The sequence below is a fragment of the Hydra vulgaris genome, chromosome 05 (assembly GCF_038396675.1).
Source record: "Hydra vulgaris chromosome 05, alternate assembly HydraT2T_AEP".
Classification (NCBI taxonomy): Eukaryota; Metazoa; Cnidaria; class Hydrozoa; order Anthoathecata; family Hydridae; genus Hydra; species Hydra vulgaris.
Window position 1 is genome coordinate 29,952,503 of NC_088924.1, and position 24,998 is coordinate 29,977,500.

General features: G+C 29.9%; 1 protein-coding gene and 1 long non-coding RNA gene across 2 annotated transcripts in view; one reads left to right on the forward strand and one right to left on the reverse strand.

Moving 5' to 3' along the window:
* The window catches only part of LOC136080775 (sodium/potassium-transporting ATPase subunit alpha-like), a 44,966-nt gene extending 41,587 nt beyond the window's left edge, over positions 1 to 3,379 (forward strand). Inside the window, exons 9-14 of the mRNA XM_065797867.1 lie at positions 897 to 1,070; positions 1,222 to 1,410; positions 1,497 to 1,888; positions 1,993 to 2,258; positions 2,357 to 2,550; positions 2,649 to 3,379. Coding sequence (XP_065653939.1) covers positions 897 to 1,070; positions 1,222 to 1,410; positions 1,497 to 1,888; positions 1,993 to 2,258; positions 2,357 to 2,550; positions 2,649 to 2,677 — 1,244 coding nt within the window. The 3' untranslated portion in view covers positions 2,678 to 3,379. The remainder of the gene's footprint in view (positions 1 to 896; positions 1,071 to 1,221; positions 1,411 to 1,496; positions 1,889 to 1,992; positions 2,259 to 2,356; positions 2,551 to 2,648) is intronic.
* A 441-nt stretch (positions 3,380 to 3,820) lies between these two features.
* On the reverse strand, positions 3,821 to 15,115 carry LOC136080776 (uncharacterized). The gene is made up of 3 exons (XR_010638635.1): positions 14,381 to 15,115; positions 7,718 to 8,231; positions 3,821 to 6,628 (listed from the first exon to the last, which is right to left on the reverse strand). It is a non-coding gene; the product is annotated as an uncharacterized LOC136080776 (long non-coding RNA).
* Positions 15,116 to 24,998: the final 9,883 nt, after the last annotated feature.

The following is a 24,998-nucleotide window of genomic DNA, read 5'->3' on the forward strand; positions in this document are numbered from 1 at the left end:
AAGAGAATAAGTGGTGGAAAAAACTCATTGCAAATAGTTCTGCTGTATTGATAACCTTTTGAATATTAAAAAACTTATTTTTCATCAGCAACAGTATATAAAGCCACAAAAAAGGGAAACCAATCAGTTCCAATAAGTTTAAGTATGAGCAGCATACTAAGAGTAGTGTGAGTTGCATAATATTATCTGAATTCAAGTCAAATTTTCACAGCATATTACTTATAATTTCTTCAGTTATTTTGTCAGCATGTTACTTATAATTTCTCCAGTTATTTGAGAGCATGTTACTTATAATTTCTCCATTTTCTTAGTCTCTTTATGCCAAACATTTTTTTCTCTTTAAATAAGTTGTTGCTGCATCAATACCTTTGCAATGAAGAATATCTGTATACAAAGATATAACATCAGATGTGGCAAAGATGTATTTGTTAGTTGTCAGTATATGGGATTCGAGGAGTTTCAGGAAATTAGTAGTAACTTTAAAGTATGCTGGTAATTGTTCAGCAACTGTATGAATAAACTCTGTATTAAAAAAAGATTGTTGGCTGGTTTGTCACCATAGGAAACAATTGGTCTGCGTAAAATGTCTAATAAATTTTGGGATAGACCATAAACCATGAATGTATGAAGGGGTCTATTGTCTGCTTTTTTTGTTGATTGTTGTATTAACCATAAAGGAGTTAATTGTGCATTAATTCTTTATGATTTATTTGTTCAAGACTACTGACAATCAGTTCTAAAACTCATAAGAAATTAGGCTTTTTACAGAAAGAAGCTTACTATTTTCAAAGCTGATTTGAGTGATCAATGTTAAATGCTAGCAAATTATATATAACTACACACAGAAGACAAATAGAAACATTTATTTAATTTTGTTAATATAATTTTTAATTCAGGTATAAAAGTCATCATGGTAACTGGTGATCATCCAATTACAGCAAAAGCAATTGCAAAAGGTGTTGGAATCATTTCAGAAGGTAATGAATGTGTAGAAGATATAGCTCAGCGATTAAACATAGCTGTAAAAGATGTAAATAAAGATCAAGCTAAAGCCTGTGTTATCAATGGTGGTATGTGTTCGTTTTTGTTGATTTTACACCGTTGATTGCATTCAATTAGCATCCATTTTTGTTCATTTTAATCTTCTCTTTTTAGACGTCTATCTTAATTATAAAGTTTAAAAATTGTAATTTTGAAGTTAAACTATATTTATTTCAATAGCTAAGTTAAAAGAAATGGAGTCACATGAACTGGATGAAGTTTTACGGCACCACACTGAAATAGTGTTTGCCCGAACATCACCTCAACAAAAGTTGATTATTGTTGAAGGATGTCAACGCCTTGGTGCAATTGTTGCTGTCACTGGTGATGGTGTCAATGATTCACCTGCATTAAAAAAGGCTGATATTGGTATAAGTTCATTCCTTCTATAAATTTATAACTTTATTTAATTTTAAATTTTAAATCCAAATGTTTAATCTTTTTAATGTATAAAGGGGTTGCGATGGGTATTGCTGGGTCTGACGTATCTAAGCAAGCTGCTGATATGATTCTGTTAGATGATAACTTTGCTTCAATTGTTACTGGAGTGGAGGAAGGAAGACTAATATTTGATAACTTAAAGAAATCAATTGCTTATACTCTTACCAGTAACATACCGGAAATCTCACCGTTTCTTATGTTTATTTTATGCGGCATCCCCCTTCCCCTGGGTACTATTACAATCTTGTGTATTGATCTTGGTACGGATTTAGTTCCAGCTATATCCTTGGCATACGAAAAGGCAGAAACTGATATTATGAAACGAAAGCCGCGTGATCCAAATCGAGATAAGCTTGTTAATGAGCGGCTCATTAGTTTAGCATACGGGCAAATTGGTATGATTCAGGTGATTAGTTTATATTTTTTTATTTTGATTTTTAAAGGATTTTACTTTTCTGGTTTTTTGAAATAATTTTTGATACAATTTTTAAATGTTGAATTTTTAAAAAGGCAACTGCAGGATTCTTTACTTATTTTGTCATTTTGGGTGAAAATGGATTTTTGCCGTCTTATTTGTTTGGACTGAGAAGTCAATGGGATAATCAGTCTATTAACAACCTTGTGGACTCTTATGGCAGCGAGTGGTCATTTGTTCAGCGCAGAGAGTTAGAACTGACTTGTCAGACTGCTTTTTTTGCCACCATTGTGGTGGTGCAGTGGGCTGATTTGATAATTAGTAAAACACGACGACTTTCACTTTTTCAACAAGGAATGACGTATGTTACTATTTAACACATATTTTATCAAAGTTTTTTATATTGCATTTTTAATGTTTATAATAATATTAACATTTTTTTCTCTAAATTTTATTCAGAAACTGGTTTTTGAACTTCGGACTGTTCTTTGAAACTGCTCTTGCAGTGTTTCTTCAGTACACTCCTGGTGTAAATATCGGTCTGCGTCTTCGTCCTATGAATTTTGCTTGGTGGTTACCTGGTCTTCCGTTCAGCTTATTAATTTTTGTTTACGATGAAGTTAGGAGATACCTTTTACGCAAGTACCCTGGAGGTGTGGTATTAATATTTTCTGAAAAGTTTTCACGCCACAATTTTCATATTTTTATCACTTTTTTATTTAATATACATTTTATTTCTTTTTACTTTTAGGTTGGGTTGAGCAAGAAACTTACTATTAATTCTAGGTTGCTATGGTAAAATAAAAAAGATATTTGTTTTGTTTTTAATTTATGTTTTAGTAAATATTGAAACCTTTCAACATATTTTTAAGTGCTAGTAAAGAACCCAAATAAAACTTATTTTTCTTGCATACAAGAACGTTCTAAAGTTTTTAAAAAAATGCAAGTGGGCTCAAAATTTTGCATTTCTTAAAATAGTTGATTTTTGTTTCATTTTTCGTTTCTAACAGCAAAAAAAAAAAAGTCATTTTTAAAAGAAGGGTCTGTTATTTCTGTGATAAAAAAGTATACTGGAATTTTTATGATATTTTTAATTTATTGCTTATTGCATTAGTTATCCGTTCAATTTTGACTAAAATATTTTTATTTCAACGTCATCTGCTAAAAATGTTACTACAAAAATTAAAACATTCAAAAACACAAATTAAAACTTCACCTAAAAATAATCAACAAGATAATGAAATAATCAACAAAATAGTGAAATAGTTTATAAGTTCTTTTTTTATAATTTTTTTATTGCTATTGGCTTGTGTTGTTTATATTTTATTTAATATTCGTATTGACATAAAAAAAATTTTAAAATGTTAGAATATACGTAAATTTTGTTTTATTTAATATAGAATTTATTTATTTTAGATTTTATTAGATGTTGGTTTTATTTATTGTACAATTTTTTAATATTCTAATAAATTATAGTTCGCATCTTGCTTTTATCTTTCTTTTGTTATGGTTTGTGTGTGCGTGACTTTTTTATTAGCCAAAAATATTGACTATGTCAATATTTTTTGCTTATAAAAAATTATGAAGCTGCACTTAACTCAACAGTGGTTTTATATACGTAGATATCTTTTGAACACCGTTTCCAAATCATTCCATTTAGTGATTCATTGTTATAAATTACTAAATGGAATTTAGTAATTTATATTTGTACTTCTCTTAAGTTTGTTTGTTGCTGCATTATTTATTTTGTCAGTCTAATATTTACACCAAATACCAAGAGTACGTGGATATATTTGGTTTCTCGACATTTTTTTGCCCCAAAGCAATGGAAAAGCACTGTTCCGATTGCTTTTTTCTAATGGTAAACAGTAGAACCTGTTGATTGCCAAACTGCAATACAAAATAGTTTTGCAAATTTTATTTAAAACTTTCTTGGTAAAACGACCTGCACATCCTCAGGTTTTTCCATCAGGTAATTTCTCCTTATTTGTTGTTTTGAGTTTCCTTAATCGCCCTCCTAATCTCTTTTGGATATGTCCCACATTCCAATTTTTCAACAACTACTCCGCTGTATGGATCTCTAGCCACAATATCAGTATATGACTTAGAGCCTTTATATCCTATATGTTTTGTATATCGGAGCTTACGACTAGCAACTAATCAATATTCTAAAGCAGTAGCTTCCATAGATCCAACTGAACCAGTATAATATACTCCCTCTGTTCCGAAATACTGTTCCAATTTGCATTCAACGTAAAGAATTATTGAAAATAAATTATGTTTTTAATTAAACACATTTTTTATATAAAATATAGATGTTTTTCTAATGTTATAAATAACTTATTCCAACAACATAATACCATCACCATTAATTTTTAAAAACGATGTTTTTTTTATGAAATAATTTGTTCCAAAATACTGTTCCGATTTGTTAAAAATGAATTATAAACTTAAAAATTTAGTAACAGTTTATCGTTTTTAGTGGAAAAAAGAAGACAGTAACAGTTTTTTAAAAGACTTAACCAGTAATAAATTATTTAATAGTGGTTAAAACCATTTAGTTTAAATACTTTATGCTCAAAAGATGATTTTGTTCTTTTTAATTAAAACAGTCAGGTGGTTATTTTGTGGCATTTTTATTGAATTTTTATACTGCAGTAACAATATATTTTAATTTTAGAAACAGCTAAGATAATTTATTTAAATTTGCAACTAAGTTTTCGCAAAATGAATAAAAGAGATACACGTGAGCTTATGAACGAGCAATGTAGAGTGATTTACGATGAGTTGTTTTTCAAAGCATTATTGGAAAACTAAAAAAAGGCTTAATTAAAAATAATGCTGAAATATTTAGCCTTTGCACTAAAATATTCAGTAACCTTTGGCTTCGTGGACGAGAAAGTATACCATCTAATGTGTGCTCCAAAAAGAAAGGAAAATGTGAAGAAAAAAAAAGAAAAATTATCAACTAAAAGGAAGAACCAGTAAAATCCCTTCGAACAAGCGTAAAACCATTCAACCATTGGCAGGATCTCTAAATATTTCAACAACAACCCTTTATCGTCGACTTAAGACTGATCTGAAAGATCTGAGAGTGTTCACGTCAGCTGTGAAACCTTTTTTAACAGATCAAAATAGGAAGCATCGTATTGAACTTATTCTTTCTCACTTGCAATTTTTCGCAAATGCTACAATTCATTTTGTAAATATATTCAACACGATTCATGTAGATGAAAAATGGTTCTATTAGACAGAAGAATCAGGACGGTACTACTTGGATGTTGATGAACCTTAACCCTATCGATATGTAAAATCAAAGAATTTTATCATAAAAAATATGTTCCTGGCCGCCGTTGCGAGACAAAGATTTGTCCAACATACAAATGAATGATTCGTCAAACTACTTTTATACTATAGGACAATGCAAAACCGCATATAGCCATTGATGATTCAGATATGGTGAACGCGCCTCAGGATGAGTTTAATTTGTCAGCCATCAAACAGTCCATGCATGAATATCCCAGGTTTAGGATATTTTAGAGCACTACAAAGTAAATATTTCAGTAACAGCCCCTCCAATGTTGACAAGATAATCAACCTTGTACATAAAACGTTTGACGAAATGGAAGGTGGTTCACTTAATAAAGTTTTCTTATCGCTTCAAGATGTATATCAGCAATACTAAAAGTCAAGAGGGGATATTGCTACAAACTACCTCAAATTGGAAAAAATACGAGGAAGAGTTGATTAATCAGCCAAGGAAACTTGCTAATTTCTTTTTTTGTAGAACAAAGTGTTCTAAGAAAGTCCCTTAAATTTTTACAGCAATGAGTAATCTGTATTTTTAATTTGGTTTATTGTGTTTTCGTATTTTGGCACGTGTAGATAAATAAATATACAAAAATAATATATAAGGATAGTTTAGTTTGGGCTCATTGTGGTATATAGCTACGCAGTTGTGTGTATACGCACATACACATAGGCCAGGGCGTGACGTTTTAGGGAAGGGGGCGGCGAAGCACCTAAAAAAACCTAAATTAATAAATAATGTTGTACAAAAAACCTACTTAACTAAAAAAAAAAATATTAAAAAAAAAAGTCTGGGGAGTGGGGATATGGCTGTCTCGGCCCCCCTTCACAGTGGCCCATAGTAAAAGTTTCCAAATAATCTTTTATTTTCTCAAAAAGTTAATTTTATTAAAAATATTTGATTTTTTTCTTATCAAAGTTAGTAATAAAATCAAATAGGAATAGTATTTCGAAACAAAAAAAACGTGAAATCGGAACAGTATTTCAGAACGGAGGCAGCATGTTATATTCATGAGTTGAAATCTTTTCTTCATATTCATCTAAACCCTTTTTTCTTCCGAAGAAATTATAAACTTTAGATTTTACACAACACTTTGCTGTGTCGCTTGCTAATAACGTTACAACACCATTTAACGATGCCTAATGCATCTTTTCCGTTGCCATGAAAACGGCAACTGTATCACATGATACAGTTGCCGTTTTCATCTCTGTCACTTGCAAATGTGAATTCTCTTAATTCAGTTGAGGCATTAATTATACGTTGCAACATCAAAATATAAGTAATACACATTTTACTGCAATTCATTTAATCTTGTAACAATCATCGGAGGTAGCATGTTTAAATTTCCACACAACTGTTGTAAACTTTTTCCGATTTCCCTCATTGAAATAATAAAACGTACATTTACTTCAAATTAGTGTCTAAAAATAATTTAAGTGACTTTCTCTGTTACATAGCTCTAATATTTTATTTATTGTTCATTATTATTATAAATATAAAATTATAACAAAGCTCTATTTTTTATGTTGTTGTTCATTATAATTGCTTCTATAAGAAAAAAATATAAACACAAGAAAACCAATTAAGTTAACTATAACAAAGCTTTACTACATGTTTTTTTAGTAAGCATTTGAAATTTTTGAAACAGACTCACGTATCCTTTTTCAAAAAACTCTAAGATGCTCAAAAATATGTTTAGGGGAGAGTGGGGCACCAGGACACACTTTTGGTTTTTGCTTCGTAACAATATCTTTAATACGCCTTTTTGTTAGGCTACTGGTTTAATTTGTAGAATAAATTTTTACCCACAAAATAAAATCTATAAATTACCAAAATATGTGAGGTGAAATATGTGAGACTAATTAAAGTAAAGATAGAAATTTGTTTCAATTTACTCCACCCATGGGGTACCTTAATACACACTATGAGTATCATTAAAAAAAGTAAATAAAAAGTATAAAACATAGAGAAAAAGCAGATTATTGTTTTAAATATAAAAAAATTGATATTAATAACCCAAATAATGCATCAAATGGTCCAAATCACATTTCAGAAGACCAGATAAATATCGTTTAAAATTTCAGAAGACCAGAAATATATCGTTTTAAGTGTCAATTTAAGCGTTTAAACAGCTTGAGCTTTAAAAACTAATAAATTACTTTGTCATCAAAAAAACACAAATTGCGACCCCTCGCAGGACTAATGGTGTCTAATGTTATAACTTTTTTTTCAAAAGACGGCTTTAGTAGTAACTGTTTCACTATATGAAAGTGGTTGTTACAACTCTTAAAATGCCTCCACAATTACAACGTTTCATGCTGCCCAATGTATCATGGTGGCCCACTCTCCCCTAAGCATATTTCTATTAAGATATGTTTACTTCAATTATTTTTAAAAAAACTGCGTTATTAATAACGCAAACATTTTTAAAAGAGATGTTGCAATTTTAGAATCAAAAATAATACATAAAGCTATATATAAATGTTATCGATAAAATCAAAAATATTAACTTAATTTTTGTTCTCCACGGACCAATAAAGGTGTCATCTGGACAAGTTTCATCAACATCTTTATTTATAGTATCATCCACTTCAACCGGTTGAAAATCATTTCTTTTGGGTTGTTTATTGATAGGATCAATTATGTATGGTGGGGGCAAATTGTAATTATCAAAGCCCTACGGTTTGATGAGTAATTCAAGCCATTATAAGTGATTGAGCACCCAGTCATCGTCTAGCATTTCCTTCTTTGCTTATCATACTTAAAACAGCTTAAAGTTTTCCAAGCTTTCCCTGCACAATATGTAATCAAAATTTGTCTCTCTTTTGAAGTCTAGGGCATTCTTTACTGAACTATTTATCTGAATTGGCGTTTCCAATTGGTTTTAACCGGTAACCGAAAACCGCGGTTTTTATTCAAAACCGATATTAATAAAAACCATCAGTTTTCAAATATATTTTCGAATATAAAGTATTTGAATACTCAAATAGAATGGCCAATTCTTTATACTAAAGATTTCGATTCCTTAAAAAAACAAACGGGTATAAATATAAAGCAAATATTAAACATTTAAATATAAAGCAAACAATGTTAAAAACATTTAGTTTGTATATATTAAGAATACTCATTTTAAATAAAAGTGGTTTTGCATGAGTAAAACGATCTTTAAAGTTTATAAGTCGTGCTAGATGCTTCTGTTGCCGATAAAGAGGATCTAATTGACTTTTTTAAAGCACTACCCCATGCGATATTTGAATAATTTAGATGGCATTAAATAAGTGAGTAATAAAGTAGAATTAATGCGTGTCTATTTACAAAACTTCTCGCTTTATATAATACTCCAATATTTTTTGAAACTTTGTTTTGCAAGGTTTCAATATGATTTTTCCACGTAAGGTTTTTATCAATAAGAACACCAAGAAAAAGTATAACTTTCAATTGTTTTATTTGAATATTATCTAATACATATTTGAGGTATATCGTTTGGCAAAAAATATTTTTTGGATTTTGGATGAAATAGAGCCCATTTAGTTTTTCCTATGTTAATTGATAACTTATTTGACTTAAACCATTTTGAAATTTTAATTAGCTCTTTGTTCATGTCATTAAATAGTGTTATGATATTATTGCTAGGCACAAAAAAGTTTGTGTCATCAGCAAACATTACTGTTTTTAAATTTGAGGCATTATAGAGATCATTGATATAAATGAGAAAAAGAAGTGGTCCTAGTATAGACCCTTGGGGACACCACATGTTATATCTAGTAAATTTGTTGTAGAGGGTACATCAATTTGCACATACTGTTTACGATCGCTTAAATAGCTCTTAAGTAATTTTAGAAAATTACCACAGATTCCATAATTTTCTTGTTTTTTAATAAGAATCTCATGATTTATCGTATCGAAGGCTTTTGATAGATCTATGAACATTGCAAGAGTAAATTGTGATTTTTCAAACGAATCTGCAATATTTCTAGTCAGATGAAAGAATTCTAGTCAGTATATTCAATATTTCTAGTCAGTGGAAGAATTCCACTGAACACGCAGTGCGTGTTCAGTGGAATTATTTTTTTTTAACCCATATTGGGTTGTATTTAGTATTTTATTTTTAGAAAGATGATCATAAATTTTATTGTAAAGGATCCTTTCAAAAAACTTTTGAAAAACCAAAAAGTACAGAAATTGGACGATAATTAGTTATATTTGATAATTCCCCCCTTTAAATATTGGTGTAACTTTGGCTATCTTTAGTTGATCAGGAAATATACCTTGCTTTATTGAACAACTAAAGACCTGAAAGAGTCTTTATGATCTTTATGAAAGAGTTTTTATGATTTCGTAAGAACTGATTATAATGTTACCATTTATTTGATCTGGGCCTATCGCTTTAATGATTTTTAGCATTTTGTAAGCACATTCAAACTCTTTAATGGAAAGTTGAAAGTTATTAAGTATAGAAATTATCGGAAGATTAAAATCATTTATTGAGTTAGTTCTAATGGGAATATTTTTTGCTAAATTTGGACCAATAGTTACAAAAAAGTTATTTATTTGATTTGCTATATCTTTAGGATTATATAAAAATCTTCATTGTTTTTGATAAATTTTGGTAAGTTGCATGTTTTAATTTTTTGATTGCCAGTAATTTCATTTAAAATTTGCCATTTGCGTTTAGCATTATTCTTAAACTTCTCTAATAAGTTTGAACAGTATTTTTTTTTTAAGTTTTTTTTTTGACTTTCAAAAAGCTTTACATAATTTTTATAAATTTCCTTATTTTTATCTGTTTTTGACTTTAAATACTTCATATACAATTTTTGTTTAACTTAGGAAGATTTCCTGAGATTTCCTTGACTCAAAACAGCATATGCTTTTATTGTTGTATTTGTTTGTTTGTTATGAAAAAATAAATGAATTTAGATCTTCTAAATGTTCTTAATTTTTCTAAATAATTTTTAATTTAAAAAAAATATTTTATTACGTATTTAAATTGTGAAAGCTTTATAAGTTTTAGTTTGTTTTATAAATTTTAAACATTTGTATAAGATTAGAAACTTTTATTCATATATTTTTTATTTTACAAAAGGGCATGATGATAAAACGTGCTGTTTTCTACTTGCCCCAGTCAGATAAAATATATATATACATTTGATAACTGTAACATTGACAACATTGTAAAATTTGTGCATATTGACGAAATAAAAATTATTAAAAACAAAAAAAATAAACAAAATAAATTTGTGTCATATGCAAATTTCCATGAGTTTAAAGTATTTAAAAAGTTATGGATCAATAACACACATCATATTTCCTTCGTCATATGATGTGTATTGTTTCTTATTGCTTAAATAATATTTGGCTCAGTCTAACTCAGTCCAAGTATTTGTTTTTAAAAACATAATTTTCAAGTTTTTTTTATAAGAATGACACTGTCTACTGTATCAAAAGCTAAGATCTATAAAAACCTTTTTTTCCGAAACCCTTTTTCATCAAGTGCCTTAAATATGTAATGAACAGTTAATAAATTGCATGGTCAGTGGAACTAATCCAAATTTTTAGGATAACTTGTTTTTTTATTTGTAATTGTAATTTTATTTTCAATATCAGTATTTATTGATAACAAAATAAAAGTATATTTTTAGTTTTTTTGGCTAAAATTTCAATTGTTAAAACCTCTTTATCGGCATCAGAAATACTCATGTCAGGTCTATTTATAAACCGCATTCCTTCACGTACATAAAAAAGTACTCCACCGCCTTGATTTTTGGTTTACGTGCTAAAGACACAGGATTAAAACCTGGCAGGTGAAGATTTGAGTTAGATATAGCCTCGTCAGACACTGTTAGAAAATTTTAAGGTGTATCATTATGAAAATTTTAGTTTAAATATTGATGAAAACACCCGAAAAAATCCTTTTGAGGGGTGATAGTACATACCAATGTGATATCATTCCAAGTATTTTTAAAATCCAGGATTGGCGTCCATGAGAGAAATTTTCATTTAAATATTTGCCTAAAACAGAAAAAAATGAAATTATCATTGCTTGAAAAAAAATGATTTAAACAACCAAATACTGCATTTCTTAAGGTTTATTTTTAAACAGATAAGCATTAAAATTGCACTTGATAAAAATTGAGTGTTTTTTTGTTATTTGCTACAGCCCTACAGGCTAAAATTTGTCAAAATTGTTATTGTTTTCTGTTACGGTTAAACTTGAATTTTTTGTGTTTTTAGTTATTTTGAAAAAAGATTTAAGTAAAGAAATTAAAGTTTTGAAATGCCAAACAAAGCAAAATCTCACACTGAGTGCCGAAACTATGTTTGCATTCTTTGCATGTCAAAAAGTGACCGATCACTGACACCCTTTCTGATAAGCAGACTGACAAAAATTCACCAGAACCTTTGGACTTAAATGATGATAGACTTCCACATGGGCTGTGCACAAACTGCCGTTTCCATCTTCAGAAAATTGATGAAGGAAAGGCTACAAAGCCTTTTCCTAACCTCTATAACTTTTCTTCCATCCTTGTGAAACAACCCACACAAAATTCACCTGATTGCAGCTGCATCATTTGCAAAATTGCAAAAACCAATGGAAATACACCATTACCAATGACCAACAATGTTGTCCCAGAGAGAAGCCCTCCCACAGTTCATAAGAGATGTTCACATTGTCTGACAATAGTTGGACCAGGATTGCCACATCATTGTACCCCTACAACAAGACGGGTCAACCTACTAAGGCTAGCAAAAGAAGACACTAAAGGTGCAGAGGTTGTGGCTTCTTCTGTGTTGAAAACACATGATTCATCACCCAATGGTACTGTGCGACTTAGCCAAGCAAGTGGAGGTCCTAAATTAACACTCAAACTTGGTATGTCCATTTGATTAATTTAGAAATTATTATTTTCTTGTTTATCCCTTAGAAAACCAATATTCATAAATCCACCATTCAATTTTTAAAAAATATTTAATTTTGTTTTAGGAAAAGCAGCACCAACTCAACTTTCCAAGGAACCACTTCCTGCTGAAAGCTTGGTGAAAGTTCAGCTTAATACAGGGTTATCCAACAATTGCATGAAACAACTTGCTTCAACACTAAACTTCATCAGCCCTCAAAGAGTTATTGAGCCTTAATTTGCTAAAAAATTTTCAGAACAAGGAAAGTTGCTCAATGACTACTTCACTGTTTCAAAAGTGAAATTTTCCAATTGTGATACAATCACAGAAGTTGTACATTGCAAGGATGTTGCCAGCCTACTGCAGTTTGTGTTATCTGCACGAAATGTTTCTGATCAGCCTCTTGTTAAGATTGGAATTGATGGGCGTAGAGACTTTCTTAAGATGAGTCTGGGTGTTCTAGAGACAACTCCAGAATCAACAAGTCCAGTCTTAAAATCACCAAAACTTTGCAGCTCTTCCTTCAAAGACTCTGGAGTAAAAATACAGCTTTTAATTGCCATCTCTGAAGGAATGCCAGAAACATATGAAAATAAACAAAACCTTTTGAAACTGACACAGTCAAACTCAATTCACTTTGTTTTGTCTTGTGACATGAAAGTTGCAAATATCATCTGTGGAATTCAATCCCACGCCAGTAAACATCCGTGATGTTGGTGTGATGCTGATTCTTCAAAACTTGGACTATGTGGTTCTTTGAGAACATTTGGAGGCATTAAAAAAGCACACCAAGAGTTCATTGGTCATGGAAATCATGTGAAAAAAGCTAAATAATTTGGAAATGTCATCCACTCACCTTTATTGAACTTCCCAGATGAGTCCCTCATTCTGGATGCAATCCCACACATGGAACTTCACTTGCTTCTTGGTGTTGTCAACCATTTTTACAAAAACTTGGCCAACATTTGGCCAGAATGCAAGACTTTGCCTAAGGCATTAAACATCCCTCTGCAGCCCTTCCATGGTGGACATTTTCAAGGAAACCACTGCCAAAAGCTGTTGAAAAATGTAGACATTCTTCAGGAAAATGCTGAAGCTGCAGCTGCAGCACTTCCATTCATTGATACATTCAGAAAGTTTGAAAAGATGGTCGTGGCTTGTTTTGGAATGCAGCTTGATAAAAATTACCAAAAAAACTTCAGAAGTTCATACCATGATCTTCCTGCAACCATCACACCAAAGGTTCATGCTGTATTCTTCCATGTGTCTCAGTTTATCTCTCAGAATCATAAAGGTTTTGGCCATTATAGTGAACAAGCCACAGAAACATTTCATTCAAATTTTAAGCCTCACTGGCAACGGTTCAAGAGGCAGAATACTCACCCAGAAAATGGAAAGCATTTGCTTAACTGTGTTGTTAACTTTAACGGTAAGCATGTTTAGTTAGTGTAATGGCATTCCAAACAGAAAACAGAAAGAAGAAAAATTTGGTAGAGTAGAATAGAAGCTTATTTTTAATTTATTTTCTGAAATTAGTCTTTAGAAGCCTCTTTTATTCATGTGTTGCTTTGCTATTTTTGCAAAATGTATAATTTTTGAATGAAATACAGAAAAAAACAATGTTCTATAAAGTTTTTCAATCAAGAATATGGGTTTTAATTATGACTATTATAGGAAAACATTGAAATGCAAATTTCTCTCACGGACGCCAATCCTGGATTTTAAAAATACTTGGAATGATATCACATTGGTATGTACTATCACCCCTCAAAAGGATTTTTTCGGGTGTTTTCATCAATGATACACCCCGAAATTTTCTAACAGTGCAGAACTACACCAAGTTTCTGTTAGGCATATAACGTTAAAAATATGTAAGAATTTTCTCAATATTATTCTTAAAATTTTCAAAATATTTTTTAAACTTCTTATGTTAAAATCATGATCTTGCTCAAGAAATTCTTTTAGTTCTTTGCTATAAAAATAAGAACAATTGTTTAACAAAGCACCTGCTTTACTAAAATAAATTGAATCAGTTTCATTGTTTATTGTTCGAAAAAAGTCAAAAGAATTTAACTCAAAATTGTTTGCATGTTTTGAGTCCATTTTTTAGTTTTCAAATATTAAAATAAAAGAATTTTGGTAAGAATTTAAGCTTAAGATAAATGTAAATGGTACATTCATTTAAAAATATCAAATTAATAATTTGAAAAATTAAAAAATTAAAAGTATCCCATAAAATATTAAGTATCGAAAAATAAAAAACTAATTTATACTTGGCGATTTTTTGCGTCAACTTTCTTTTCTGCCCATTCACGAATGATAAGTTTGTCGTAGGAGGTAAACGCATACTTTCCTTGTTTTCTTTCTCTTAACATTTTATCTCTTAAACATTTTCTTATCTGAACAGTTTCGTAACAGAAATCCTCGTTGATATAAATGTTCATTCCTTTAAGTCTTACAGATCTCTTCATTATATCAATCTTATCTTTATAGTTTAGGAGTTATAAAATTATTGTTCTATTTTATTTTAGCATCTCTTGGTCCGGTTCTATGTGCTCGTTCAATTTTAACATCTTTGATTTCAAGCGTCTCCTCAAATAGTTTTAAAACTTTTAACTCACTTTCTTCCCAGCTTTCGTTTTCACTTTCTTTAATTCCAGTTATCCTTAGGTTATTTCTTCTCGATCGATCTTCTATTTCCCTTAACTTGTTGTTTATTTTATTTACAGCGCTGTTATCTTTTACCTGACTACTTTCTTTGTTTACTCTTTTACTTTTTCAAATTTTGATGCGACTATTTCATCGTTTACATGAATAAATTTTATAATATCATTTAACTCGTTTTCTAAGGACGATATCTTTTGATTCGATATTTTCAAAGCCTTTGTAATACTAACAATTTTTGTTGAACTGTTTATAACGTCTGTTTCAAGTTTATTAAATCTTTCGGTAATATTTTTTAAATTAGCAGTCGTAATAGCAGTAAAACTTTTTTCTAATTCTAAATTCTAAAAAATAAGTCATTGAAAGTTTTATTTCGAATTATAAAGATAATATTAGAACACTTTGTTTAAATAACTTTTTTAATAAATAGTGCAAGATAAACTTACATAAGTTTTATTATTTAACAAGAAAACCAAAAACCACGGTTAACCGCGATTATTTTTTTTTTAAATTAAAACCGAAACTGCGGTTTTTTATAAATACGGTTTTTTGAAACCCTAATCTGAATGGTTATCTGTATCCAGTCATTTTTGATACTCAATGGCAATGGCCTTTTCAGAGTGGCAGCGTATTTTGCGTAAGCTGGTTGACAAAGGTTAGTGGCACATGGAAGACGAAAGAAGTCCTTTAGCATCAGCCACAGCACCTTTAAAATCTCCCTGCATCTGTCCCATTAAATTTTTTAACAAAAGAATAAATTTATCAAGTTTTTGTTCTTTGATGAACGGAAGGAGCGTTTCACCACACCAGCGTTTACAAACGTTTTGGTCTAACGAGCGTTTATTGAAAGTAAACGTAAATATCTTTCTGTCAAGTTAACTTTTCGTCTTTTGAAATTTTCTTTGACCTCAAAAAATAATAGCTAGTTTGAGTTCAGGTAGAAACATAATTTGATCTTTTCAGGTAGAAACATAATTTGATCTTTTCAGGTAGAAACATAATTTGATCTTTTCAGGTAGAAACATAATTTGATCTTTTCAGGTAGAAATATAATTTGATCTTTTCAGGTAGAAACATAATTTGATCTTTTCAGGTAGAAACATAATTTGATCTTTTCAGGTAGAAACATAATTTGATCTTTTCAGGTAGAAATATAATTTGATCTTTTCAGGTAGAAACATAATTTGATCTTTTCAGGTAGAAACATAATTTGATCTTTTCAGGTAGAAACATAATTTGATCTTTTCAGGTAGAAATATAATTTGATCTTTTCAGGTAGAAACATAATTTGATCTTTTCAGGTAGAAACATAATTTGATCTTTTTAGGTAGAAACATAATTTGATCTTTTCAGGTAGAAACATAATTTGATCTTTTCAGGTAGAAATATAATTTGATCTTTTCAGGTCTTTTTTTTCAATCCTGCACACTAAAAAAAAAAGGTAGAAATTTCTACCTTAGGGTAGGATATGTGATATACCTTTAGTAAGGTATAATTTTCTACCTTTTAGGGTAGAAAATTATATTAAAAACAATTATTTGTCATACAATTTTCTAACTTAAAGGTATAATTTTCTACCTTATAAGGTAGAAAATTATACCTTACTAAGGGTATATCACATATCCTACCTTAACTAAAAATTTCTACCTTTAATTTTTAGTGTGTGAGTCTAGGAACATATTTGTACATTTTTTTACAATAGACAACAAAGAAGAGTAATCATAGGCAACATTGAGCCTTTGTTCTGTTTGGTTGCGTCCCCATTTTCTATCATATCTGTTGGATCTTGAGAACCTGTTTTGGTACACTTTTTTCTATATGTTGCATGCCATTTCAGTAATGACGGTTCAATTTCTTTCCTACGTTTTCTTCCTTTGTTCCTTTGCTTTTCATTTTTAACTCTTTTTTTTAAAAAAAAAAAAACTGGCCTTTGTATTACAAATGATATTTTATTTCCACTTTCAATGTCTTTTCAATGTCTGATTGTATTTTTCTAGCTTTACTCGAAAGTATATTACTAAGTATTATAAAGCGATATTACTCCCCATGTTTGTTTTTTTTGAATTAAAAGAATAGTATTATGGAGTAATAGAAAATCTATGCATTTAAATTTGGAATCTTTTCCATTTATTATAACGGCTGATTTTTGAACGCTAGTTAAAACATTTTACAGTTTGCGAGCAATACCCCCTATTTATTTATTTATTTATTTTTAAACAGTGAGATACCCTTTCCAAAAACAATAAAATACCCTGCGGAACCTTTTATGTTTTAAGATAAATGTATTTAAAGAAGGTCCTAAATTCAAAAAGAAATTCTGCATATGATTTTTAGATTAAGGGAAGGGTTTTCCTTAATCTTAAAAGTTTTTTTTGATTTTTTTTAAGCGTTTACCTTTACATCTTTAATATAAAAAGAAAATTTGGACACAGCTGTCTAATTGCCTTTAAAAACAAACTTAAATTCTTTGACTGCAACAATAGAGTAATATGGAGCAACAATAAGGTAACGTGGGGCAAAATTAAATATTTCAACATTCATATATAAACTAGTGCTTAAGTGTCAAACTTTGCCACACATTACCTTTTTGTTGCTCCACATTGTCCTATTTTTTTAAAGTTTTGTATTTTTTAAAGTTTTACTCCTGACATCCTTATACTAAACAAATCACTTTTGTTCTCTAGTTTTTCTACTATGGCGTTTATAAAAGATGGGTAACTAAGGAGCGTTTTCTGAGGATAGACAATCCTGTCTAAATCTTTCGTCGAAGTGAAGAACTATTTTGATCAGGTCTAATTACTTTACAACCTTTTTAGTGGAAGCACTATTTTAAGAAAAGTCTTGGCCGAGAAAACTGGTATGTTTATCATAAAACCGTTCAAATTCAATGGAGTACAAGCATTAAAGTTGTGAAGCTGTTGGTTAAGAAAAATTCTATATATCTTTACAGAGGCTTCGTGACCTTGATTTAACTGCTGATCTATTTAATGAAGAAAAATATCTGGATAAATGAATTTAGTCATTTGAATTTATCATCATGAGAACTTTTTGGTTCAAAGCAATGTCTGTGTTTCACTTTAATTAGAAGGTTTCCTTACATGATAAGATGAAGTTTATATAGACTTTTATTTAGAATCTCATCAGGCTTAAATCTTCCTGACCCAAATTAATTAATGTAGCATATTTGATTGTCTCCCGTCAAACAAGTTTTGGTTTTTAGAAAAAATTTTTTAAAAAGAGGACAATAAGGAGAAAAACCTTACACGAAAAACCAAGAACAAAGCTCATTTTATCAAATATGAAGAGAAGCAGTTAAAGGTAAACGTGTTCAGTACCGCTATCAATACTCTAATTCAACAAATAAGGGACAGGCTACATAAAAGACAACGAACAGCTTTTCGTTCCTATGGTTTTTAGAATCTAATAATAGATGGAGGGAGAAATGAAAAACATTAATGCAAATCTATTTGAACAATGGGGATAAAAAGAAACTTGTTGGAAAGATTTGTCATTTGGATACTCTAAGAGGCGCCAAATTTTTCGGTGCAAAAAAACTTTTTACTTCAATGAATCTATTTAGTGGGATCTACCAGAAAGTGCCCAGTGTAATTATTGAAAGTTATTATTCCCAATTATTGAAAGTTATTATTGCCCAGTGTAATTATTGAAAATTATTATTCACTTTATTAGTTAAGTCTATTTGTCTTATTATCTTCTTTACGACAGGATCTTCTTTATGCTTTAAAAGAAAAGAAATCCGTTGTCCATTTTAATGGGAAGCTTGTGAGCTTGACAGCTGAAAAAAGAAAATAATCTGACAGTTACACTAGAGAGAATTGCAGTTAGTGTAATAAGTTCAAACTTGGAATGTAGTGATAATTTTTTGCTTGGCAAAGTACATGCTTTCAACATTTAATTGGGTCAGAGAACTGACTCAGTTAATGCTCAATTTCTTAAAATACATTGCTATTTAAGACAATATTGTTGGTGTTTGCTGTCACACAAGTACATCCAGCACCTGAAAACTTGCTAGTACAGTTACAATCCTATTAGCTATCCTTATTACTAATCTCGTCAGATGCATGTGTCGTTGTCATTATGATGACTGCACTAACTGGCGCCGAGACCAAACTCCAAGAAAAGAAATTTATGTGCACCAACAGAAAACTTTGTCAAAGATTGTTGACAAGATTGACACATTATCAGAGTTTTCATTAGAGTTCACCTACCTATAACCAAGGCGGCATTAAGGTTTAGGGAAACTGCAATAAATGAATATATTTTCAAAAGAGGAGACTAAAAAAATCTTTGTTAGTTATATGTTTACTACCTTGGTGAACATGTTCCTGATATAAATTTCATCAGCCAGAAGCTTGCCATAAAACAAGATTAGAAATGACAAAGGACATCTAAATCATCATAAATGAAAAGGAGTGTTTAAAATAAGTAAAAAGAACGTGTTTAAAATAAGCAAAAAATATCCTGAGTTTTCTCAATTACGACTGAAAAGCATGCAAAATTATACCTGGTATTTAAGTCAACAGCTTAGTGTATTGGCTTTAGCTGGTAATGATGTTAAAAAAGACAAGAAGAATATACTCCAAAAATTCTTAGAGTTTCCAATTCCTAAAGAGTTCACGAAGGGTGAACCCTAAAATGCTTATAAACACATTGTCTACAACACTACCAGAGGTAATTGTAATCAGAGATGGATCTTTTTTTACCTAGCCCATGTTATTCATAACTGCTGCCAATTGGTTGCCCTATTGTGCGCCACTTCTTACCCTGCAGAATCAGAAAGGGCGTACAATCAAGATCAGAAGGGGTGTACAATCGCCGACATTTTTTTTTCTACTTTATTAAATTAGATTGATAAGGAATTAATGATTTTGTTCGTTAAGCTCCTTTATCTAAAAGTTATGTTACTTGGTTACCCAATTAGCTCTCTATTTAATAGATGTCAATAAAGTAAAGTACAGTAAAGTACAATCCATACTTGACGTTCAAAGATTTTTTTTAGAAAATATCGCTAAATATCATAAAAAAAAGTTATAGAAGTTTCTTACATTTAAGTTTATAACTTAAATTTTCCTTTTTAGAATAGTCAAACTAAGTAGAAATTATTGAAATTGTATGAACTTTACAATATTATAAACTTATGAATCTGTATTAAGCTCTTTTTTTAATAATAGATCAAAATAGTTATTGATTGGTCATAGTTTCTTTACTACGTACAAAATTGAAAATATTTTGTTTTAAGAAAAAATGTCCTGGCTCTGAAGGTAGAAAATTTACACTTGGAAGATATATTCCGCTGCCAACAAGAAAGTAAGAAAATAAACGCCCATTATTTAGGTTAGAGTTTTTAAAATAAATTAATCAAAGATTGCGGAGTAACCATTCAAATCAATAAGGAGGCTCATAAGGCTATTTACTACTCCAATTTCGCTCACGAAATTCCTAATATCTTTTATACTGAGCAAATCAACTTTGTTATTTTGTTCGTCAACTATGATGTTGTTAAAAGATGGCTGTTCTCTCAGGTTTATAAATCTCGAAAAAAAGAAAGGTGCGGCCAATTTAATTATGAACGTCTTAGATCAAAACGACAAGAATTTAAAAATGCTGAGGTCAAGAATACGATAACAGAGCCAACGTGTCTGATGTGTACGAAAGAATAGAAACAATTTAACTTCAGAAGAATCCTCAAGCTCTTTACTTGTCATGCAGCGCTCATAACCTTAACCTTGCTGGTGCTTATTTCACTAAGTCTTCCGTCGAAGTGAAGAACTATTTTGATATTTAGTTACTTTACAATATTTTGACTTTTCCTCTTCTTCATCTATTAGGCTGGCGTAGATGTAAACCTTTGTTACATTTTTTCCTGCATATGATGATGAATGCTGAATCTTCTTGACTCTTCTCATAGGTTTTTGCTTGTGCCAACTTGATAGTGGCTACGCAACTCTTCCTGTTATCTCCTAATGAGTGTACAGCTATAAAACTCAGTTTAATGGTTCTGAGGCCGGCTGGTATAAGGTTTCTCGAACGCTGTGGTAGCTCTCAGAGAGGCTGATCCCACCAACAGCTAAAAAATATCAGAGTATTAATAGTGCCATGTTGCGCATGGACGGTATTCCTGTTAATGCTTTTGGTGCACATTGTCAAGGTCACATAAGGAGCCCTATGTTACAACTTAGGGTTAGTTGACAGGACTGAGAAAATTACATAGCTTTGGAGGCCGAGCTCTATCTATGAATGAGTCAAGTTCTCTTTAAACTTAAATTATACCAAAAGTTACCCAAAATATTAAACATAAAAAACCATCCCCACCACCTAGCTGTTTTAATATATCTTTTACTAATATTCGTGATCTGCGAAGCAACCTTCCATCAGTTGAGTCTTACCTCTTGCAAAACTCATCAAACTTGCTTGCTCGTAGTGAAACTAATTAATATTCTGCTATTCCTTCTTCTGATCTAAGTGTTGATGGGTACTATCATTTGATTCTTTAAGACTCGAATAGTCACGTGCTTGGCTTGGAGGTATTTGTAATTAATTTTTCAAATTAATTACAAATACACACCAAATTATTTGTTGTAAAATCAGGTTCGAATCCTTTAACCAATCTTTTATGTGCTTCCGTTTAGCTTCTTCACTCTATTACCTTTCTCTTTGTTCTTTGTTATTCTCCTTATCGCCAAGACTGTACTCTATTAGATGTAATTTCTGATCAAATTGACGATGCCCTCTCTCTTTACCCTCTGCCAATATTGTTGTTAATGGTGACTTAAATGCACATCACACTGAATGGCTAGGTTCTAAAGCCACTTACCCTGCTGGCACTAAAGCCTATAAATTTTGCATTTCTCAATCTCTTACTCAGATAGTTACTCTTTCAAAAAGTCTTATAGGATCCTATAGGATTCCGGTAGGATCCATAGGATTCCTATAGGTATCTTTTTCGGTTCTATAGGAAACCAATAGGACCTATTGGATTACAAGGGGAATCCGATTACAATTTTATATGTCTTATAGGGTTGCAATTTTTTTTTTATTTTTTTTTTCTTATTCACCTCCTCAAGGCCAAGAAGGCCACTACAGATGAGGAGGCTACTTAATAGTGGTTATAACCCTCTCTCAACTCTATAACTCCGAAACACGAACCTCGACGAACAAGGCCGCTGCGCGGAGAAACAAGTTGAGCGCGGTACTACCAGGGACATGGTGGGGATCGAACTCGGAACCTCTCGCTTATGAAGCGAGCGCTTTACCACTACACCACTACCGCTGGACTAATAGAATTCCTATAGGTATCCTACAGGTTCTATAGGAATGCTAATGCAACCCCATAGGTCCTATAGGATTCATATATGTATCCTATAGGTTCTACAGAATACCTTTTTGGTTCCTATTGCACTCCTATAGGTTCTATAGGATTCATACATGTAACCTATAAATTCTATAGGATTCTTATACAACCAATATGATACATATAGGAATGCAATTGGAATCCTATAGGTCCTATAGGATATAAATAAGAAGAACAAAACTGCTATAGAGTTAATAGTATAATCCTATATAAATAATATATTTCCTACAAGATTCATAGAACTCCTATAAGAATAAACCAATTTCATAACAAAAGTAGTTGTTTATAGTTGTTTATAATAACTCCTATAAGGTTGTATAGGCTTTTTAAAAGCAAAATACAACTTTCTCACTGTAAATTTATGGTCAACTAACATTACAACGTGCATTTGTCCAGCAAATTTCAAAGCAAATCAAACCTATTGTAATATAATATATACCATTAGGTTTTAATTTGCTTGAAATTATTTTGCATTTGATAACAACATTTTTGATTAATTACGTACATATTTTTTGTTAATAGTGAGCTTTTTTTTTTATGATGGCGTTGTAGTTTAGTTCGATGATAAATTTAAATGTTTTAAAATAACCAATAGCGCTTCGATAAGCTTGGCATTCGATAAGCATATTTATGGCTTTGAAACTTAATAAAGGTTAAATTACTTTTAGGTCATTTAAAATTAATGTTACTTTCGCAAAGTATACATAAGACTATTATTCAGTTGAAATATCAATTGAAATTTATTTAATAACAGTTTCAATGTCTGAAAAAACAAAATATTCTTGTCTTTATTCATTAAATGATTCTGAATCTGAATATAAAACATTAGCTCGCATTAAAAAAAGAAAATTGGAAAAAAAATTAAAACCGGTTAAAAAAAATAATTGATTAAACCCATTAAAAGCGTGGTATGGAATTCTATATATTAATAATGATAAAAGTAATAAAAATAATAATAATATATATAACACAAGGCTATTAAAAATTTGCACAAAAAAGAATTGCTTATAATTGTCATTCAAATTATATTATTGCTTCACAACTAATCAAATAAGTAAGGATAACAATAATAGATCATCTTATTACTGAAAGTCTCCCATGATCAACAGCAAAGCGAATTTTAGTCGTAAGCGAGCAAAGGTTTTCAAAGTATTCTGGAATGAAACCTCGTAACTTAAGTTGAATTCTCTTTTTCAGGTGGTTAAGATTTTTTTAAATCATTGGAATAGATTCTCTGTTTTAAGTGAGCCCAAAATGTCTCAATAGGCCTTAATTGCGGTACATTTGGTGAATTATCATCCTTAGAAACATAGGTTATATTAAACTTCTTGTAAGTTTCAATTGTTAGCTTTGCATAATGACAGCTTGCAACATCAGGCCAAAATATATATTTTATATTTTTGTGATGCGAGTTGATGAAAGGAACAAGTTTCTTTTCAATGGATTTTTTGGAATATATTTTTGCATCAATGGCATTATTCTTAATTGCGAAGAAAGGTTTTGATTTACCAAATCTACTGATTGCAATCCTACTAAAACTTTCGCTTGAAACTTTGACTTAAACTTATATTTAATATTATTTTCAGCTTTGTCTTCATCTTGACCATAAAGCCATCATTTCCTGGTGTGTTTTGACTGCTCAATGTAAAATAGGACTCATCATCCATGATAATTTCAAACTCATTTGACGGAAAAAAGTTTTCAAAGGTTTTAACAGTTGTTATTTTTGTTTAATTATTTGAATTTCAGAGCTTTCTGTTGATTTCTTTTGAAATACTTAAGTCCATGCATGTTAAAAATTTTATAAACTTATAAAATTATTTATTTTTATAACTTCTATGAATTCCATATTTTAATGCAAGTTTTCTCTGGGAGATTCCAACTTTATTTTCAGCCTTGTTAATGAGTGAAGTAATTTTTCTTATATCCATTTTGTATGGTTTTCTGCCACTTCCCGACTTACTTTTAAGGTCAATATTGTCGTCAACTCTTTTAATAACATCATAAATTGTTCGCCTTGCAACTTTCTTTTGCATAAAATGATGTACTATAAATGTTTTCTCTTTGTCTATGTTATCTAAATAGAAGTTTCCAATAAGCTTTCGTTTGTCATTTTCTTTAATTCCATCCATTTTATTTATATAATTTTAATTGCCAAAATCAGTACCAGATTATGAAATAAGAATGTCTAGTAAATATTTATAAATAACTTCGAACTGCAAAAATATTCTAATTTGTTCGCAAGTTTCGAACGTTCAAATTTAGTGCAAATTTTTTGTAGCCTCGTGTTGTATATATATATATATATTTTATATATATATATATATATTTATATATATATATATATATATATATATATATATATATATATATATATATATATATATATATATATATATTCTCTTCCTGATGATCCAGCAATGGTGAAACTCCAAGTCGAAGATAAAAGTTAGATAAATGTTTTTTACTAATTAATTATTGCTCTGTTCTGTAAGAAGATTGAGCACTCTATTTGTAAAATACACTAACATAATTTACATATATATATATATATATATATATATATATATATATTATATATATATATATATATATATATATATATATATATATATATATATATATCTACATATCTCTCTCTCTCTCTCTCTCTCTCTCTCTCTCTCTCTATATATATATATATATATATATATATATATACATATATATATTATATACATATATTATATATATATATATATATATATATATATATATATATATATATGTTATACATATATTATATATATATATATATTATATATATATTATATAAATATATTATATATATATATATATATATATATATATATATA